At 42.0% G+C, this 20,829-nt stretch overlaps 4 protein-coding genes across 5 annotated transcripts; 1 reads left to right on the forward strand and 3 right to left on the reverse strand.

The window, feature by feature from the left end:
- Positions 1 to 506: 506 nt before the first annotated feature.
- wipf3 (WAS/WASL interacting protein family member 3) lies at positions 507 to 7,020 on the forward strand. 2 transcript variants are annotated; one of them, XM_068333149.1, is made up of 8 exons: positions 507 to 806; positions 2,388 to 2,470; positions 3,075 to 3,207; positions 3,780 to 3,941; positions 4,025 to 4,687; positions 5,723 to 5,863; positions 6,023 to 6,127; positions 6,225 to 7,020. In XM_068333149.1, exons 2-8 carry the CDS (start codon positions 2,405 to 2,407, stop codon positions 6,263 to 6,265), a joined length of 1,311 nt encoding a protein of 436 aa, XP_068189250.1. In that variant the 5' UTR covers positions 507 to 806; positions 2,388 to 2,404; the 3' UTR covers positions 6,266 to 7,020. The 2 variants fall into 2 exon arrangements, with proteins under 2 accessions (XP_068189250.1, XP_068189251.1); XM_068333150.1 differs by having other exon boundaries at positions 6,026 to 6,127.
- Positions 7,021 to 7,156: 136 nt separating this feature from the next.
- Positions 7,157 to 10,492, reverse strand: LOC137607435 (peptidyl-prolyl cis-trans isomerase FKBP14-like). Its single transcript, XM_068333203.1, has 4 exons — positions 10,228 to 10,492; positions 9,035 to 9,186; positions 8,705 to 8,832; positions 7,157 to 8,340 (listed from the first exon to the last, which is right to left on the reverse strand). Exons 1-4 carry the CDS (start codon positions 10,419 to 10,421, stop codon positions 8,182 to 8,184), a joined length of 633 nt encoding a protein of 210 aa, XP_068189304.1. The 5' UTR covers positions 10,422 to 10,492; the 3' UTR covers positions 7,157 to 8,181.
- Positions 10,493 to 10,638: 146 nt separating this feature from the next.
- On the reverse strand, positions 10,639 to 17,601 carry wu:fc38h03 (acetylcholinesterase collagenic tail peptide). Its single transcript, XM_068333363.1, has 18 exons — positions 17,335 to 17,601; positions 16,621 to 16,732; positions 16,414 to 16,523; positions 16,214 to 16,324; positions 15,991 to 16,035; positions 15,830 to 15,856; positions 14,898 to 14,969; positions 14,728 to 14,790; positions 14,622 to 14,648; positions 14,484 to 14,528; positions 14,146 to 14,181; positions 13,993 to 14,073; positions 13,737 to 13,833; positions 13,488 to 13,627; positions 13,293 to 13,412; positions 12,859 to 12,988; positions 12,248 to 12,350; positions 10,639 to 11,487 (listed from the first exon to the last, which is right to left on the reverse strand). Exons 2-18 carry the CDS (start codon positions 16,718 to 16,720, stop codon positions 11,418 to 11,420), a joined length of 1,377 nt encoding a protein of 458 aa, XP_068189464.1. The 5' UTR covers positions 16,721 to 16,732; positions 17,335 to 17,601; the 3' UTR covers positions 10,639 to 11,417.
- A 353-nt stretch (positions 17,602 to 17,954) lies between these two features.
- On the reverse strand, positions 17,955 to 19,868 carry cycsa (cytochrome c, somatic a). Its single transcript, XM_068333346.1, has 3 exons — positions 19,690 to 19,868; positions 19,308 to 19,485; positions 17,955 to 18,590 (listed from the first exon to the last, which is right to left on the reverse strand). The coding sequence occupies exons 2-3, from the start codon at positions 19,474 to 19,476 to the stop codon at positions 18,442 to 18,444; spliced, it is 318 nt and encodes a 105-aa protein (XP_068189447.1). The 5' UTR covers positions 19,477 to 19,485; positions 19,690 to 19,868; the 3' UTR covers positions 17,955 to 18,441.
- Positions 19,869 to 20,829: the final 961 nt, after the last annotated feature.

Raw genomic sequence — 20,829 nt, forward strand, 5'->3', positions numbered from 1 at the left:
TATTTAAAATGCAAAAACAATAGGGGGGTGCGACAAAACTTAGTCCTCTAGGTCAGTGCGTGTGTGTGTGTGTGTGTGTGTGTGTGTGTGTGTGTGTGTTTATGTATGTGATACGGCCTGTATACTGTATATGTGTGTGCAAACATATAACTGTGGAAAATAATTTCCACACAGGGATCACTATACGTTTAATACTGTACTGTACTCGTTAAAAAAAATTGAGGAGTTGTAATGCCCTATTTTCAACACGAGGGGGCGCAAACGCCACACAACGAAAGAAATAAGTTTGAGTTACACAAAAAACCTTTTAAAAAAAATAAAACTAAAGGACGCGCAGACTTCTGTTGAACGGAACCAGTTGTTCTGTATGCGTGGTATTTATTTTCCCTTAAATATATCACCTATAAGGTGAGAGAACCCAACTTCACCTATCAGTCGAGTGGATGACCCACGTCCTCATTGGCTCGTCGCGCCGCGCGTGGATGGGAAGGTGTGGCCTTGTCCTCGTCCTCCAACGCAACGAACGCGCAAGGAAACAATCCGTAAACTGTCAGAGCCTAGAAGAGTGTATTGTGGGGTCTGTCACGTTTTTTTCCACCAACTTGCATGTGGATATAAATATGAAAGTTCTATTTCTCGTACAGGAACCAGACACTGGATCAGTGTTTTGATATTTTTGACAATAAATAACTTGGAAGCTTTTCACTGACGCGCACTGCGGGGCGCGATGAGTCCAGCTCGCTGCGCTCCATCCAAAAAGTGAAGCTTTCCCTGCAAACAGGTGGACTTGGGTTTATTAGCTGAAGGTAAGACTTTGCGCATGCATACTCGTTATTCTTGACTGGTTATTCTTGTCTTGCAAAACCCCGTGATGAAATGTGTAAAAAAATAAGTCAAGGATTCCGTATTTACAACAAGTGAGCCGTGTTTTTCCCGGCACCTTCTGCTGTCTATCTGAAAATCAAGGAAAATTATGATTTTTTTTTTTAAATAAAAGGCATGAATATTTAAGAAAGGGAGTTAAAGTTAAAAAAAAAACAAACAAACTAGGCGCCAAAAAAAAAGAACATTTATAATGTGTTAAGTGTTAAAGTGCTTACCAAGATTTTGTTTACAAAAGTTTCCTCCACATACTAACAAGACAACATTTTAATGAATCTCCAATAAGTTAAATGACACTGTGTAGTTGAAGTTTGAGTAAGAAATTCAGCTTTAGAACTACTGTCAGCAACAAGTGTGGAAATTCTTCATTTGACTGAGACGCCAATCAGAACGTCGTGTCAACAACGATAAGGATTTGGTATTTGTGACCTCTTTTTTTTTTTTTTTTTACAAGTCTTCCATATAAAACAAGCAGAAAAGCTGCAGCAGCTGCTGCTTCCAGCTGCTTGTGGTTTTCAGGTTGTTCTGGCTTCAAATATAACACGCTGCACTGCAGGTCAAAAAATCCCAACAACTGGTTTGAGAGGTGCGAGTTCACGCATGTCCCAGCTGCTCCTCTAAAGCTGGGTTCACCCACATCCAGATCCCCTCCTGGCTCCCTTTAAAGTGTCACCGAGGCTGCTTGACACAGATATGAAGATAAAAATAGCAACACAGGATAGTCTGCTTGTTGTTTAGGTGGTGGCATGAACTGCACAGACAAACACACAAGGACACGCCACACAAACTTGGATAAGGGCATACAGATTCAATTTAAAAAAAAAAAAAAAAAAAAAGGTTTTGTTCAGTGTTTTGTTAAATTGGTCATGCGGAACGTCTGCAAATTCCAATGAGAAGAAAAAAAAAAATCGAGAGACAAATGAAATGCTGGCTTTCAGCTCCTCCAGAACATAAAGAAGTGTGGGCAGAGGTTTCAGTCACTGCTGTGGATCAGTTCATTTCAGCTGAAGTGTCAACAACACGATGAGATGTACACCAGAAGTTGCTTTTGTTAATCAGTTTCATTAATTTATCGTCTCCTCTGGACGGTGAAACCAAAACAAAACCTATATTTGTGTTATGTAAGAAAGGAGCGCAGTGTGTGTGTGTGTGTGTGTGTGTGTGGCTCCTTTCTATCCATGTTTTTACCGCCTTTGGTCACTGAGTGGCTGAAGGGTAGGGGTCTATTACTTTTCACACAACATACTCCATTGTTCCTCCTCAGAGCCAAAGGGCATTGTGGGAAGAAGAGGAGGAGGTTGTTGGTGGTGTGTCAGATTTCTGTGCAGAGGATGGAGCGTTCGCCGTTTCCTGTTTTTCTCCGTGCTTTGGTGAAAGCTCTTCCTTTCCAGAGTCGAGGTCGTGGAATGTTCCCCTTATCAGAGTAGAGGTTTCAGGAAGGGAAATAGAATCCAGGCAGTGACTGTGGTGCACGATTAGCAGAAGGACTCTGTTTGTTTCTGCAGGTATCTGAGGCCTCAGCATGCCAGCCCCCCCACCACCACCTCCGCCTCCCCCGGCTCCCCCTCCACCACCAGGAGCTCCACAGGTGAGGCTGTGTCACTCGAACTCTCTCATGCAATTCTAAACGCTCGCTCGTGCCCATCTTGGAGGTTGGTTGTTTTTTTTTTGCATTATTGATTAACACACACACACACACACACACACACACACACACACAGTAAGGAGGACAGCAGACTCCAAGTAGAACAGTGTTACGTTCCCGCAGCAAGTAAAACGGTTACCTTATGTTAAATACGATTAAGCAAACACTGAGATCATGTGAAAACACCCAAGATGTCAAAAAAAGATGTCATCAAATTGTCGCTTTGTTTGAGCATCAGTGCATCTCATTAAAAGGAAAAGCAGCAAACGGAGCGACTATATATTCTTTCTAAATGCGAGAAACTAATAATTGATAGACTAAATAATTTGCAATTCATTTAACATTCAGAGTTTATTAATTTTTTTCATTATACAACACATGGTTGTACAGCAGAGTGTACACTGTAGTTTTTTTCTGTGACATAAGGAAAAAACTTTAATTACTCTCAATTACAAATCATCAGTTTCTGCACTAGTACTTAACGTCTCAGCGACACATGCAGAACACAATACAGAACTCTTTTTTTTTTTTTCCTGCTGTGTGATAGTATCCATCAGAGCCTCCTAAGCTCCAGCTGGGTGGAGGAGGAGAAAGGAGCGCCCTGCTGGCCGACATCCAGAAAGGAACCAGGCTCAAGAAGGTCACACAGGTCAACGACCGTAGCGCCCCTGTGGTAGACAGTAAGATCTCACACACACACACACACACACACACACACACACACACACACACACACACACACACACACACACACACACACACACACACACACACACACACACGCACACACACACACACATACACACCCAGTTCACACTTCAGCGAGAAATGCTCTACAACAGAAAAGGATGCAGTCAAAAACAGAATGATTGCATTGAAGAGCAAACACAACACACAAGATGTGTTTGGAATTGGATTCAACTCATAATCTGTTTTAAGACATATGAGGAAATGGCTGAATGATAATGTTACCAGGTTCACAGTATTGTAGTTTACAGTACTGTAGTGTGAACCTGCTGAGGCGTAAAGAACCATTCCGTGTCATGGAGGGCTGTCTGTTGGCCCTCAGGGGTTTCATGTGATTTAGACGGTGCAAAATGTACTCATGTTCCTCGTGGTGTTGAGTTAGAGTTCCACACCCTTTAAACAACCGAACACATTAAAAACGGCTTAAAGTCATCCTGTGTGAATGTATGGAGCGATGAATCGGATGCTGAGACCGTTGTTTGGTTTTCTCTGTGTGGCTCCTCAGAGCCAAAGACCAGCTCTGCTGATGTGTGCAGCGGCGCCGGGGCCTCTCAGGGTTCCTCGGGAGGGACGGCGCCCACGGGACCCCCTCTGAGTGGGCTGTTTGCTGGAGGCTTTCCAGCTCTGAAGCCAATTGGACACAGAAACTTAGCAGGAAAGACCCCAGGTGGGTGAGGAACGCCTGTTTTAGTGGAGTCGATGTTTTTTATTCTCATCCATGTGACTCGTGTGTTTGTTTGTGTGTCCAAGTGTCGCGGTCCAGCTCCTCCACCTCCCTGAAGCCCCAGTGGAACGCCCCCCCGCCAGCAGACACAACCAGCTTCTCTGCCCCGCCTTCCCCCCCACAAAGCTCAAAGCACCCCGTCTCGTCTCCCCCGCCCCACCCCGCTCATCCCTCCATGCCTCCTCCGCCTCCCCCACCCCAGGCGTTCTCAGACCGCCTGGCCAGCAGGCCCCCACCTCAGCCCTCCAGTCTTCCTCCTTCACCTCCATCCCAGAGAACCAAGCCCACCTGGCTCTCCATCCAGCACTCCCAGCACACCACCATCTCCCAACCCTCAACTCCTCCTCCTCCTCCACCTCCTCCACCTCCTCCACCCCCTTTCCAGCCTCCCTCAGCTGTCCCACGGGACCGCTCCTCAGGGTGCAACTTCCCTCCACCCCCGTCCCCAATCCTCCTCGAACCTTCGAGGTTCCAGGTCATGCGGGACGGCCCCCTGGGTCCTCCTCCTCCTCCTCCTCCCCCTCCACCTCCTCCCCTTCCTTCCCATCCACCAGGTTCTTTTACCCCAAGTTCCCTGTCTTCCTTCCCCCCTCCACCACCCAAGGTGGCCCCAGTGGCCCGCCCTTTACCCCCCTCGTACCCCAGCAATGCTCCCACCCGACGACCGCCCGCAGTGCCTAGAGCTGCAGGTGAGTGGACATCCCATAATAACCTTTCTATTCAGAGCAAATTGAGAACTGTTTAAAAAAAAAATTAAAATAATATTAACGATTCTATTAGTAAAAGTAGCTGTAATAATAAAATTATTATCATTATCATTATTATTATTATTATTGTTTTTGTTAATAATAATAGTAATAATACTACTAATAATAATAAGTATTATTATTATTGTAGTTGCTGCTAATAATAATAATAATAATAATAAATACTACTACTACTACTACTACTACTACTACTACTAATAATAATAATAATAATAATAACAACAAATAATAATAATAAAAAATAACAATAATAATTATAAACCCGCCGTTAAAGTTTTTGAAATGATTGTCAAATAAGCTTAATTCCAAAAACAGACAAAAAAAAAACCCACTTTGGAGCCACTGTCGGCGTCCTCCTGGGTGTACCGGTCTGACCTGTCACAAAAGCCTCGGAGTTGACATATATGCAATTTTAGAAGCTCACAGGCACAAACATGTTGGAAACCGCTGCAGTGAGAATAAACCCAATATTGTTTGCAGAAGAAATGCAGTCTTTTCTTGTCAACATCAATTGAAAAAAAAAAGAAAATTTATGTCTGACGTGCTTTTGGCACTTATATAGTCTTTTGTTACAGATACTTTAGGTACTTTAAGGTATCTTAAGGGGTAAAATATGGTTGAAAATGAATGTTTCTAAGGTGTTGAGGTCTCTGTAGTGTTCGCATACATTATAGGATTTCATAACTTGTTCATGGTTGAAAAATATTATTTGGAATATTTTTTGAAATTGTTAGTTTCATGTTTTTCAACGTTTATAGCTTCTAACCAAGTACAGGTTAGAAGCTGTGGCAGCTGTTTTGTTGGTAGGGTGGTCATTAAATCTAACGTGTGCATTTGTCATGTAAACGTGACCAAAAAGCTTCGCTGTGTCACCAATCATTAGACAGGATGCAGGTTTTATTGCTGATACCCGACACCCCTTTGACTCCCCGTTTCTTTTGTCACCCATGGCAACAGGTGCAAACCGGCTGGCTCCTCCTCCCGCTCCTCCTGCGCGTTCGCCCTCAACTGAGCTTTCCAGCCGCATTCCTCCACCTCCACCGCCACCGCCTCCCCAGCCTCCTTCAGCCCTCAGGAATGGCCATTTGCTAAGTCTGGGTGAGACTATGAGAACCTTTATAACTGCATAACAGGTGAAGACGGTGTGTTCATTGTTGAAAAGACAGATTTGCGCCACAGGAGGCAGAGCATTAATAACCTTGCATAGTATAAAAATATTATCCTGTAATTACATCCTTACTGTATATCTACCTCTAGCAGATGACTTTGAATCCAAGTTCCAATTCCATCCCGTGCAAGACTTGCCCCCTCCCGATGAATTCAAGCCTTTTCCTCGGATCTACCCCAGCAAAGCAAACAGAGGTAGCAGTTCTGAGAACATTGTGTTCCACAGCTTTATCAGGACTACAATAACATCACCTCAGCTGCCTTTTTCCTTACTATTTTCTCTCTCTTCCAGTGAACGCAAAACCACCTGGGATAAGGACACACCTCAGATGAGCCAATGAGCCCCACCCGTTCATCTCCCTCACGCATCGGACTCATTGTTTCAATCCTCCTCCTCCTCCTCTTCCTCTTTCTTCTCCTGACAATAATGTAAAGCCACAGAGTTGGTTGCAGGGTCTGTATGTATGTTGTTTGTTTCTGGTGAATGTGAATATGTGTCATGCAATCGATGCGATCTATGTGGGAAGTATTGAATTTGTGTGAGGAGGGTCTCTATTTCTCCTGCTTATATGTTACATGACTTTTTGGATACATTTTGTAAGCATTCTAGTATATACAAACTGAAAGGAACATTTTATCAATCATACAGCTCTAAAGACAGAAAATTAATGTGGTTTAACAGGAAGCGCCGTATAAACTCCATAGGTGTCTATGGAAATGCCTGACACAACATACTCCTACTTTTTCCTTCTTGTTTTATTTTAAAAGTTAAATAAAAACAGTTTTATTTGTTTTAATTTTGAGAAAAAAACATCAGATGTGATCCCTAATAGCAGAATATAGTCACTGGCACTGCTGGATGTGCAAAGTTAATTTAATTAAATTCTCTAGTTAAAATGTATCCATAAAGATATAGAAAACTCCTATGTATCTGTTTTGAGTTGTGTTATATAATTATATAACTATAAAAGTTTTGTCTTATCAAGTGTTTTTATCAGCCAGCAATAACTTATGTGACGACAGTGCCACCTGCTGGTCCAATGTCAGAAGTATTAGAAGGAGTGTTCACCAAATAAACCAGTCTTATTTAAAAAGTTGTCACTTTTTTGATCACACTGGTTGTAACCCAACGTTAAAATCAACACTTCACTTACTGAATTTAGTTGTTGATGTGTTTACATGAAAGAAGTCGAGCCCAAAGCTACAGAAACAGGAAAGTCCAGATTCTCCTAGGTATTGTGTATTGCGCAACTTCAGACTTGAGACGTCCCAAAAGAGCCTCCAGTACACTGTTAAAAATAAGTACCTAGATTATCATAAGGACTCAGAATCAGAGGAAATCTTTTATTATGCATATTTCTAAAATGAAGAAGGAAAGATTTTTTTTTGCCACAGTGACTTGAAATGGGATAACATTGCAGCACCGAGTGGAGCAGTGCATTTTTCAGCATTGATATGCTAATGTGTGCATGTGTAATATTTCTCACAGGTGTCTCTAAAAACATTTATAATGGACGGATTCCAATTTTTTTTCTAGTTACACCTGTTTTTTTTCTTTTAAGTTCAAATGTTCATGTTAACATTCTTTGTCAACGTAAGACTTCAGAGGTTAGAAAATGAAAATTCACACTGCAAATAACCCAAATTGTTCTTTCCTCAAGTGAAATGCTTGGCTCAGAAGAGTCAAACAGTAAAGTATTGTTTTTCCTTCCAGAGGCTAGAGGTAAACTGTATTAATCCGGTAGTATTCACGAAAGGAAGCACTTTATTCCACTTATGGAGGATTTCACAGCCAAATATAGAAACAAGTCTTCTCACATTACCTGACAACAGGATGCATATTCACTCCTTTTGTTTAAAAAAAAAAAAAAAGAAGATACACAAGCAAGAGAAAATATAGTCCTTAAATGAAGTGGAAATTTTCTACTTTGGTCCACTTTTCTTAAAATTATGGAAATGTTCTAGAGGTGGTGTTCAAGTCAACTGTGGAAAAAACAACATTAAAATAAAAAGGCGTCCTAAAATAATTACAAAAAGCACAAAACATTTAAAAATGGATGTTTGAAACCCAATGGCTCAAATCCCACAACAAAAGTCTTCTCATGGACAAAAGTTTTAATATCACGACACACAAATGCAATTCTGTGTCAAAAAATACTTTCAGGAAACCTGACTCTGAGTGTTTCAGTCATAAAACTAGTATACAGATGAAAAAACTGCCTCAGTAAAATGTAGCACAGAAACAAACTTCAAAGTTCATCGTGTTTGTAAGTAAATTCTCTGGAGGATATGAAGCCGTCTTTGTTCTTATCCTCTTTGGAAAATATATCTTCCACCATGTTCTCATGCAGAGTGTCATTGGGAGGGTAGCCGTGACGCTCAAACTCCTTCCTCAGGTATTCTTTCACCTGGTAGAACAGAGTAAGAGAGTAAGATAAATAGCAATTCATATAAAAAATAATTAAATGTTACAAAAGAATAATAAGTCATAAAGCCTTTAGAGCCACAACCAATAAAAGCAAATCTCATTTTAGATCGTCCTTTTTGTTGGATTGTAATAACAGTGTAGCTTCATTAATATAATTATGCTGTATGATGATAGTATAAAAATATGCTGTAGGTATTACTGCTAAACAATAGATGATACTTGAATTATTGATCACACCAATGTTTCAATTTCAACTAGTGAACAGCAATGATATCCAGTGAATTCAGGGATGAGACGTTCGCCAGCTGATCTACGAAATCAAAGGAGGTGAACCTAGTCTTCACCTCCTGCTTGGAGAGCCTCCAGTCGTCATTCAGGTCCATCTCCTGGAAGGATTCATGCGACCTGGGCCCATTTCTGAGCTCAAGCACCTCAATGATGAAGGTTAGTGTGCTCTCAGGTGGGATCTTACCTGACCATGAACAAAAAAACAACACAGGATGAGCGGTCAGTCAAAACTCAGACTGGCTGTGAAACATACTCCAACTTGAAGAAAGGGCTGTGGAAATAGTGTACCTCTACAATGATGCAACACATTACATGCAAAATAGCAGGTTTTTTTATTTTTTAGCTGGACAGTATCAGTACAGCAGCATGCAGTGAGGCTTTAGTACCTTTCCCTTCCTTCCCATAGGCCAGAGCTGGAGGTATGACCAGCTTCCTTTTCTCTCCTGAACACATGCCTAGCAGGCCATTATCCCAGCCTTTAATCACCTCTTTGATGCCCAGTGTGAACCACATGGGTTGTTTGTCACCATGAGTTCGACTGGTAGACAGATGCAGACATTGGGGGGGGGGGGGTCATTATGATAATGAAAACAGAAGGACAAGGAGGTCTGACATAATAACAGGTAGCAACAGGAGAAATGTGTATTATTTCAACAAAAAACAATCATTATAGCGATGAAGCTCTTTTAAGTCAAGTGCAATCCAGGCTTCAGAGGTCACCTTTAATAACACGACTACTGTATATGATTATAAAAATTACAGACCGTCCCATAAATAAATAGTAATCTTTCAGTACAGGCACAGGGTGGCAATAATAACTAATAATAACAACTGGAATGGGAAAATATTTCCCCTTACATGGAATCAATAAAGCTGATTAGTTTTCTTCCATGATAACTATTATGAATGAGACAAAAAGCAGAGTTACATCATATCTTAAAGATATTTCAGAAAGTGAAACTCGAAATACAGTACACAAGGGAACTAACCCATGATATCCCAGTTTGATGAGACTGTGAGAAACATTTCAATCAAGCTCTTGTGTTTTGTTTGGAGTCCTAAAGACTAACTTCACATTACAATTTAATTTGCTCTCTATGGTGGAAAGTATCAAACCAACTTCACCTCTGACCTCTGCAGGTCTACCTTTAACCACACCTGGAACGAGCGTCCAGATGCCTTCATGTTCAATTTGCAAATGTTAATAAGATTAGAAACATCTGATCAAGCTGCAGGAAAGTTTATGACAATGAAAATGATAAAATCCTGTGTGAGTTTTCCTTTACCTGATGCACTGATCACATTGATATTCCTTCATAACCTCAATGACAGGTCAGAGATTCATATACTTGATTTTGAACTACGTTGATAAATTTGTTGTTGACGCATTCAAACAATAAAGGCGTGTTTTACCCTTCAAAGTGTGGGCCTGCTGCGAGTATATGTTCAAGGATCAGCATCTGTCCTAAATTATAATGTCCTGGAAGGGAGGGGGGGTCTGTGCCCCATTAGAATTTAATGTCTAGTAACGCCTCTGCAAAATAACCCAAGAAAACAACTTCCTATGCTGAAAACTTACCTGTTGTGGAACATGGTCCCGTTCTCAAAGTATGCCTCATGATGCACCAGCAGGATGTCTCCGTACTTTGACTTCCGATGACAGAGAAACGGTCTGTGCAGGACCTCCAGGGTCACCTCCGCCTCGGGCAGCTTCCCGCCGCTGACGGCCGCCAGCGCGGAGGCGCACAACCAGCTGAGCAGCGCCAGCAGCATCCCGCCACCACGACTCACGGACACCAACCGAGACCCAGCAGAGAGACTCGGCCATCCACGTGGCAGTTTCATCATACTAATGATTGTGGGAAATCTACTTCTGATTGGCTACTGTCGCTCACAAACCCCGCCCACAGCCTCCGCCTGGAGACTTCAGCAATTCGAGATTCCCGTGTGTTAGTCTGCACTTTATTCACATGGTGTTTTAGGAAATTCACAATCATGCAGGCAGATTATCCTCTAATAACATCTTAGTGAATTAAATGAGACGTAACCGAGCTGCTGCTCCATGCTTCAGCCACAATCACTGATTGGTTTTTTGTTTTTTTGTTTAAGTCTCTTTCTCCAGATATTTGAACATTCACTTCAAGAGGTCTGCACTTGGGTTAGTGCATTTATAAGCAGTCAGCTGCACATTGAAACATACTTTCATGCATTATCACAGCATTGCACCTCAGAAATACATGTTGTGTAATATATTGCACAGAAATAAACACATTTACACACCTGATTTGCATTGTTACAGTACAATTGTTTTCAGTATCATTGCCCCCTTATGTAAAAGGCTCCTTTTACTTCAGTCATTATAAAAGTAGTTCATAACATAGCTTATTTTCTGCATCAACAGTCAAGTCATACATATGGTTAACTATCATATGATACAATCATTAAAATGTTCCCAACAATCACCAGTGTCCATAACAGTGCTGTAGCCGATGGAGTGACAGAAACGGTTTCGCTGCTCCCTGAGGTCAACAAAAGAATCACACCTCCAGGTGAGCTCTGGGGGGAGTCGATTCAAAGCCGACTCCCATGACTTCATGGCTCAGAGCAGGAATAGGAGACTTCCATTCATACACTCTCATTCTCTCTCTCTCTCGCTGTCTCTCTCTCTCTTTCAGTCCATCTGTTTTTCAAAGGGTGAAACTTCAACAGAAATCTCAAGTATAATCCCTGCAAAGTTGCAATCTAGACAACTGCATTTCACTTCAAAGTTCAGGTGAAATACTTGCAACCCGTAGAATCAATGAGGCAGGAGTCGGTGCATCTGAGCTGTCCAAAGGATCTGCAGAAGACACGGACACAGAATTGATGTTGATATTTGGATAAGCGTAGCCAGACACACACTCATGAGACGTGAATCAGTCTAGATGTGTGACATGTAGGGGTTTATGTTGGGTTTATCACCAATTGACGTCTTTATAATCAAGATAAATAAAGCAAACAGATTCTGATGTCAACTATGTGTTTAAAATAAAATAAAATAAAATGTCTATATGTATGTATATGTATGTGTGTACATATATAGATATTGTTTTTTTTATTAAAAATATATATACGTATATATATCAGAAAAAGAGTTTCACTTTTTTAATTGCCTGAATATATGTTAACATATATCACAGTAATATATGAATGTATTATCTAGTGTTTTATTAATATATTTGTAGTCAGTATATTGGAAAATAAGGCAAAGTCTCTGTAAGTCTCTCTCTCTCACACACACACATAAACACACACACACACACACACACACATACACACACACAGAGAGAGAGAGGGAGAGAGAGGGAGAGAGAGAAAGACTAAACTTACATTTTAGAAACTTGCATTTTATCCACAAGAGAGTTTGATTTACGATTCTAAAAGAGAAACTGGTGCCAGGATGATGCACCATCGTTTCTAAATGCTTTCAGAGACTTTAAGTGAAACAGACACAACCATTAATTGTGTAGTATAATTGTGCTGAGGATTAAATGGAGTAGAATTGTGCTCTGTTGGAAGAGAGGAAGTGTGAAATGGTGAACCTAAACCGGTGAACATACCCAGGGAGATAGGACTTGCATGTCTGATAACCAAAGTCCTTTCCGTCGCACTCCTCCATTCCTTCATGCCGGTAGCCATCTCCACAGTAGGCCCACTTACAGTCTGAAGAGATGGAGGAAGGGAGACGAGGAGAACACAGTCAGGAGAGAGCGAGAGACGGGAGAGAGGATGATGTCAGTAATTGCTTTGGCACTCCTGTACATTTTACAAATGCCAATGCAGCATTTTTTTTTCTTGCTCATGAAACTGAACAGAGGAGTGAGAGGATGGTGGGTATGGAATGACCAGTCAAGGAAAGGGTTCGCAGTGCTCACTGCTCCTAACCTCTGACATGTGGGACAGCATGGTGGTGTTTGTGCAGCAAGAAAAAGAGTTCTTCCTGTTAAATTATCTTGCTGCATGAACAGATGATTTCACTTGAGTTAAGCCATGTTTTCATTCTTTATTTAATGACTTGTTCATGTCTTTTTGCAGTGACCCTGTTTTACGTTTGGAGAACAGTTCAGCCCTTTATTTTTGTGGTTGATTTCAGAGTTTGGTTTACATTATGCAGAACTTGGATTACCACAGAACCTGGGGGACACGACAGAACAACAGTTGTGTGACTCACTGAGACAAGCGTCCGTGACGATCTGGTTCCCGTCATCACACTCTTCTCCATGTTGGGCTTGCACTTTTCCGTCGCCACAAACGCCAGCTCTGTCCGGGACTTTCTCTGTGGACTGGAACGGCTGGAAAGGCTAGTGAGGGTGTTGAGGAAACAAAAACTGTACATGAAGACTTAGTAGAAGTCAGAGAGAAGATATTGATCAAATGTATTTTGATTAAAACATGTGACCAGATTAAAAACATAGATAACTATGATGCATCATAGAACTCAGGAGATACATCAACCAAGAGAGGAAACCTTTCTGACAGGTGTAGAAGACTGAAATTGATCAGAGACAGTGCGCACTACCTTACTTAGAACTTCAAGCACTAGTTAAGTGTTATTAGTGTTAACACTTCCTTATTGTAGTTACACAACACTCTAATAGCTGCTACCTGAACGGGCTTCCATCCCTCTTTGTCTTTGAAGTACAGCGCCCTCTGGTCTTTCCTGAAGGCTAATGCATTGTCGAGATGTAGACGTCCCATCTCTTCTTCACTGCTTACCACAAATATCTACACACACACATACACGTTCAGTTTATTCAGCAGTACCATAAGGAGACAGTTTGACGCGAGGGGTGTTCTTACAGCTGGAACTTTATCGGAGCCGCCCCGTTGTGTGTAGCTTCCAAAAGGAGCGTTATTTGGACCGAGAGAGTAATCACAGTTGCAGCGACCCGGTGGACCTTGAGGTCCCTTCTCTCCTTTTTCCCCCACTAAATAAAGACCTGCAAAATACAAAAAAAAAATTAAAAGACAATGGAAGTCAGGCAGCAGAAACATGTCTGTATTATATGAGATACTATCACTTTTAGTTGACTGTTTCAGTTACATTACCTGACGCAGGGGGACCAGGTGGTCCTGGATGACCGTTTGGACCAGGTGGTCCTGGGGGACCCATAACCCCTGGGATTCCAGTGTGGCCCTTCAAGCCCTGAGCAAACCAGGCATCATACCGATTTTAGAAAACAGAAATATTGTGACCTACATTCCACTGCCACTTGTATATAATTATGAAAATATAGTTCATGGGTGCAGTGTGTGTGTGTGTGTGTGTGTGTGTGTGTGTGTGTGGGTGTGTGTCATCATTCACTTGTTTGCCTCTTTTCCCAGGTCTCCCAGTAGGTCCTCTTTTCCCTGCGACTCCTTGCTCTCCCTTTGGTCCCTGCTCACCCTGTGAAAGGAGTTCAGGTATATTCAGTTTACATTAAAAGCTTGAATATCTTTATATCTGAGTCATTCTTACCTTCTGTCCAAGCATCCCAGGAAAACCCACAGAACCCTGAATAGAGATAAATTTGGAGGTTAATGTAAATCACCATCTAAGTGGAATAGGAACTCCTGAAATGTTTAATGTTAATAAAATCTGCTTTTGGGACAGACGACTCCAGAAGTTTGAAGTGTCATAAAACATGAACCACTTTGGATTCTACCCAATAACTGTTAAATGATTAAGTACATGCAATGCAGTATGAGCTGGAGCACTCATAGTCCAAGTACAGCATTAAGCTGAGCTTCCAACGGAACACGGGGAACTTTTCAAGGGACAATGTAAGGATCAGAAATATGTATTTTTTGCTACACCTTCTCTCCTTTCCGTCCTCCTGCTCCAGCGTCACCACGAGCCCCCTTTGTAAACAGAAAACAAAGAAAAATATTAACTAAATAATTGTCTTATAGTGTGAAACGTCCAAAAAAAAAAAGAAAAGATCCTGAACTCACCTTTTCTCCTTTAAAACCAGGTAAACCCTGAAACAATACAACACCAGACAAGTTATATCTTGTGTAAACTATTCATAATTATTTGATTGTGCACGATTGTTAAAACCTTTGTCCCTGGTGGGCCCCTCAGTCCTGGTAAACCCATGAGTCCCGGATCCCCTTTTTCACCCTGAACAAAAGAAATGTGAGAGTTCATATTGTAGAATGTGTCACGTACATTTGGGGTAAAACCTAAAAGATGTACTTAAATACATCCAATGACATCACAAATCCTACCTTGGGTCCCTCTGGACCGGGCCACCCTGTTAGTCCATGTTTCCCTGGGAGGCCTGGTGCCCCTGTGCGACCCTACAGAAACATTAGCACTCACTTAAATACTGAATGTTGCTTTGCTGCAGCTAAAGCAAAGCCACACAAAGACAATTCAGATTAAGTGATGTTAAGATTATCAAACTGACCACCAATGGTTTCAAATGAACAGTGACAAAGCACAAAATCGAGTGTGTGAAGGTTTGCATGATGGTTGAGTTTTGTTAATTAGAGGACGGGAATGAAAGTTTAATTGTTGCACTATTGCCAGTTCTCTCCAAGCAGCAGAAAATTTATAACACAACTGCCCTACATCTCTCTTCCACCTGGATGAGCATCCCAGAGCTGCTGCCATGGTAGCAGTGCGCTCTCATTTAGTTGGTTGTCATTAAAATGGCAGCCCGTGGAAGCGCCGCGGACCCGCTGCTGCTGTGTGAAGTGATTTATCATGGGGAGCAAAAGCACTTAGGGAGATTAAAGCGCAGCAGTGTAGTGCTGGAGAGCCTGGATCAGCATGACTGGGGTCCAGTATGAGGACTAATGGATCCAAGCCAAGGAACAGAAGAAAAGGAGATGTAGAGGAAAAAAGAAGGAATGATGGAGAGGTGTGTTAAGCGGGAGGATGCAGTAGAACACGCCGAGATATAATCAAACTTTTCCGTGTGGTTTGATATTCCAGTGAGACTAATGTAGCCTCATGACCCATTTAGTAGAAACAGAGGTTATTCTGAGCACATCCACAGACAAATTACATCACGGAGACGTGGGGATCGTGGAGACTGGGGGGTGATGGGAGGGTGGGGGGGTATCCAGATTCCATTACTTCAAGGGCAATGCAAGATACACCAGAATGAGATAAGTGAGAAGAGGAGACATGCAGAAGGGGAGGAGTGGCTCACCTTTGACCCTGGACGTCCAATTTCTCCCTAGCGAAGAACAAATGATGGGAGAGGATATGTAGCACATATTAGAGCATTAAGGACAGCAAAGACACACATTTCTGAGGAGGAATACATTAGAGACATATTTCAAGATGAATAAAAAATGAAAAATTACACACCTTTTCCCCTTTTGGTCCTCGAATGCCAGGTAATCCGCTGTGACCCTACAGAATGACACTAAATTTAGATCTGTAGCATTCTTTACTGGAGCATGATGGAAATGTCAGCTTCATTTTAATGATTATTTTGGAATATTTCCCTTTTCTGTGTATACGCCAGGCTGATACATCTGATCAGACTGAAAACTGGCACAACCACTAAAGTGCAAAAAATGGGCCTTACCTCTGGGCCCCGGGGTCCTGGAGGTCCTGGGGGTCCCGGCAAACACTGAGTTTTCTGATTTTCCTTTTCCGTGCCTCCAGATACACTTCGCTCTAAGATGCTAATTTCAACCTTCAATCAAATGTGCACAAAATCCAAGAGAATACAGTCTCAGAGCGTGGAAAGCATAAAGAAGATGTCTGTAACGTGTGAGGACTTACGGGACTGCCCCTCTTCCACAGCTGAGGCGGAGGAGGGAAGAGCGGCGGCGGAGGTGGTGACGAGAGACAACAGGGTTCAAACCTTAGCGGCTCATCCAGGAACCTGAGAGCTGGAATGGGATGGAAGGGGGGGGGGGGGTTCACGGATGATCTGCATTGAAGAATCTCAGGACATGCAACATACATGTTCTCCTGTATCATACTCACACATTACAGAGCGGATGCTGTCCATAGACGACTGATGGGACAGAGACCACACAGAGCAAAGAAGAACATGGAGGGACACGGCAAACTTGACCAGCGCCATCCTGACGGCTCCCTACAACACATGCAAACACTCTATTTCTGCTGCAGGGTTTAATGCAGTTACTGGCAGCTGTCACTTTTCCTTACTCCTTCTGGAAGGTGTCACTATTTGATCTCCCCCCTTTCCCTCTCTCCCTCTCTCTCTCCCTCTCCCTCTCTCCATAGCATAATAAACTTGTTGCAGCTCCACACTGCAGCAGATGCACCCACCTCTGTAATTCCAGTCGTGCCCCTACCCCCCCTCCACCACCACCCACCTCAGTTTTGTGCCAGAATTAGACCTGCGGGGGAGGATGATGACTTCTGGCACTAAATGACTGAAGTCAACAATAGTCAGGTTGGTTCACTTATGCAAACATTTCCAATACCCTCACAGGTCAGTCGTAGTGGATGCAGGGAGATCGGAGTACTACAGGATTATAATCTCGTGTTGGTCCACGTGCGTTTTGCAGGAAAAAAAAAATGCTGCACCGGATTGAAATACAGTGATAATGTATATTGACATTCACAAAATGACAATTTTGTCAAAATGAAATTAAACCTATAACATGTTTTAATATGATGCGGGATTATTACATAAATAATATTTTTTTATTGCACAAGATTCCCTCTTACCTTCCACTTGGAACTGCGCCGTGCTGGTCGACACGCTCTCTGCTGCTCCTCCAACCTAAATGGATTGTGTGTTGTGCAGCCCCACAGACTGTGACTCCTCTGACATTTAGAGAGCTGCAGCCAATATGTACCACTAATAAATCTGATCTCCTAATCGAACTACTCTTTTCCCTCCTCCGGTCAATACAGCACAATTGTGCGGGAAGGACCTTATCTTTCAGTGCAAAATGCCCAGGAGAGGCCAGTGAGGGGTGGCAGTTCGGTCCCGGCGCGTCTGGATCAGAAGCTCAGTGACTGCCGTGTCGTCTGGGTTCAGTACAGCTGGCTGGATACAATGGTTTAGCCCTGGTATTTTAAGTCAGCATGCCTACCTTCAATTTGACACATTTCATTTGGCGCTGATTTGATTTCAGCGTTGAAATGGCGCCACCTGCTGTTTGTTGGATAGTATTTCAACCTCCTATTAGCAAAAAATAAATAAAAATATGTAAATAAATATCATCAGGCGACATTTAAAATTCATAAAAAATCTAATCCTAGAGAGGAAAGACACTATTAAAAGACAATAAGAAAGGCTTGGCACTGGTTGTGATTAGACCCAAGAAAACATTAATGTCCTCAAAATGGAATGTTTAATTGTCAATGACAAATATTTCACCAAACTGTTCTGAAGACCAAAACAGAAATACATTATAAAAACATACCAATTTTAATCTGCACCTTTATGGCAACATTATACAGTGAGAAAACAGCACCATTTAACACAGTTTGTGTCCCCAAGTCTCGCCATTTTAAGTACTAAACATACTAGAAAACTCACAACCCTAAGTGCAGAATGAGTTGAAGTGCATTAAGTACAAAGTGCAAAGTGTCTGTGTAAGCAGAGGTTAAATGATTAGGTAAACGCCTCTTTTTAGCAGATCCCAAAAGACAGTCAAAGGCAGATTCTTGGTATTTATAAATGAGACAGAAAAACAGCGCAACAGCAATGTGGTCATGCAAACCCGAAAAAGCCTTGTAAAGTAATAATAACTGGAATTAAAATAAACACTTTTTTATTTTCTAAGTAAACATGTGGTAATGTAATGGTTCTATGCAGAAAATATATTAGGATGAAGTGGCTTCCTTTAAATAGGCGATGAGGTCTTGTCTCTCCTTTGACTTTTTGAGGCCAGCAAAGAGCATCTTGGTCCCAGGAATGTACTTCTTAGGACACTTAAGGTAGATATCCAGAGTTTCCTCATCCCATATGATACCTACAAACAAACACACACACGCACACAGACAATTCATATGTAAAGTTTGAACTCTTTATGAGTTTTATTTTCTCATGTTACAGCAAAGCTCTGTCCTGCTTGTTCAGACCTGCTTCTCCGATTGTAAGCTACATAAAACACAAACTCCTTAGCCCTATAACTAGAGCATAATTATTACCTGAACACTCAGATTAATATTTATATTTTTTGGGGAGCAAAAACTAATTCCACTAAATGCAAGTCTCATTTAGAATCAATATAACTCAAGACTTTTTGTAATTTCGATGAGATGGGCTGTGACTGTGTCTTCTTCCTGGTTCTCTGGTGTGTGTCTCCTCCTCCTCTCAGTCTGGGTATGTGTCATGGGCGTATCTTTGCTCACCTGTTCTTGTTTAAATGGTCAAGCAGCACTTCAGGAACCCCAGCTCACCTCACATGCAATGACTGATTATTCAGCTGACGACGTGACAACTGACTCCACCCTTTCAAGTATTTATCTCTATTTCTACGTGACCTCAGGAGTGATTTCCATGTGTTCAGGGATCCTGCATCTGTCATCCCTCTAGTTTCCATCTCTCCATCCAGAGCGACAGAACAAAACACATCCAGGATGTCTTTTTCTATATTCATACCTGATGCTACAGTTTCATTTGATAACTTATTTCCATGAACAAGTCAACAGATCGTTTATTCCCATGAACCAGAAGTTATTCATACCTTTTTCAACATTGGCCTTTGTGTAGGTGAAGCCAGGGGCCTGTCCCGTCTTCCTCCCGAACAGACCCCACAGGTTGGGTCCAGTTTTGTGGTGTCCCCCCTCAACCACCGTGTGGCACTGAGCACATTTCATTACAAACACCTTCTTTCCTTTGTTGACGTCCCCCATGGCAGGCAGCTGGGGGGAGAGGAGCAGTGATCAGTGTGTGTTTCAGTCAGCTGGAGGAACTACCCATCCCATGGATGAACGAGAAACAACATCCCTCCTTTCGCGTGTATTCCTCTAACGTGGAAACAATTGCAGATCTTGATTAACTAATTCAATGAAGCCTCAGCATTCAGACGCGTCACCGCCAAACAGGTCTATCAGCAAAGGTCTCACCTGTCAGGTAAGTATAGTTGTTCAAGCTCCCCCCAGGTAGAAGATCCGCCTCCCTTATCGAAGTCTTCTGTTTGTGTAGTCGTGTGTCGCTGTTTTGGTTGTGAACTTTTCACGAATGGATTTGAATCTCGACGAGCGGAAACTACGGGTCGACGAAAAAGTTTTAAAGACCGACGGTGTTCGTGCGTAACTGGAGACGACAAACACGTGTCTGAGACACACCCATCTGGCTTCCACTGCCAAGTGAAGGAATGTAGGAAATGTTTCTACACCTACAGCCGTAGCTGCGGTGAAATATCATCACACCCCCCAGTGGAAGCTCGCCTGGGTTTGAAGTTTTGGGAAATGGCAGGATTGTGCGCCCCCACGCCGTTTATTCACCTCCAACCTGGCTCCAAACTCTATGTGTATGTGACAGGCTGATGACCTATGGCGTGTTTACACTTAAAATGTCATATTAAAAAAGATTACTTTGATCACATAAAATATTAAAAAATCATCGTTCCGTATTATAATACTGCCAACGCGGCAAAGGCGTTTCACTAATACAAGGGCAAAGAGCCCTTAGTCCCATTTTAGCAATTAACAATTTTCCTCATTGAATTCCTGTTGTGTGTAATTCGACAAAGTTCTAGCTTTTATTTATTTCTTCATTATTATTTTCCTTACCTTTAGCCATATATGTACCATTCTTGTAAATATGAATATTTCATTCTTTATTTTGACTACTACCCCCGTGTCTGTTCCATTTTACATTTATTTTAGTTTATGCTGTTCTATTTTGTTCTATTGAACACTTTACACTCTCCATCCATCCATCCATCCATCCATCCATCCATCCATCCATCCATCCATCCTCTTGTAAGTGAGACAAAATATCCAACATAAATTAACTGTACAGTTCGGACACACGGTAAATCAGTAGCGTTTATCTCATTTAATGTTATTTTCATAAATCTGTAATATTCTGGAAGATGCCATTAATTTGCATACATGAGGATCCAATGTTATTTAGCAATTTTCTTCATTTTTCCTCGTCCTCGTTTAATACCACTCTCACCAAATTTGCAGAAAAACACAACAAACTCGATTTTGATGCTTCACTTTGAAGAGGTGACCACACGTCACACTGAAACGAGT

Source organism: Antennarius striatus, chromosome 14 (genome assembly GCF_040054535.1).
Source record: "Antennarius striatus isolate MH-2024 chromosome 14, ASM4005453v1, whole genome shotgun sequence".
Classification (NCBI taxonomy): domain Eukaryota; kingdom Metazoa; phylum Chordata; class Actinopteri; order Lophiiformes; family Antennariidae; genus Antennarius; species Antennarius striatus.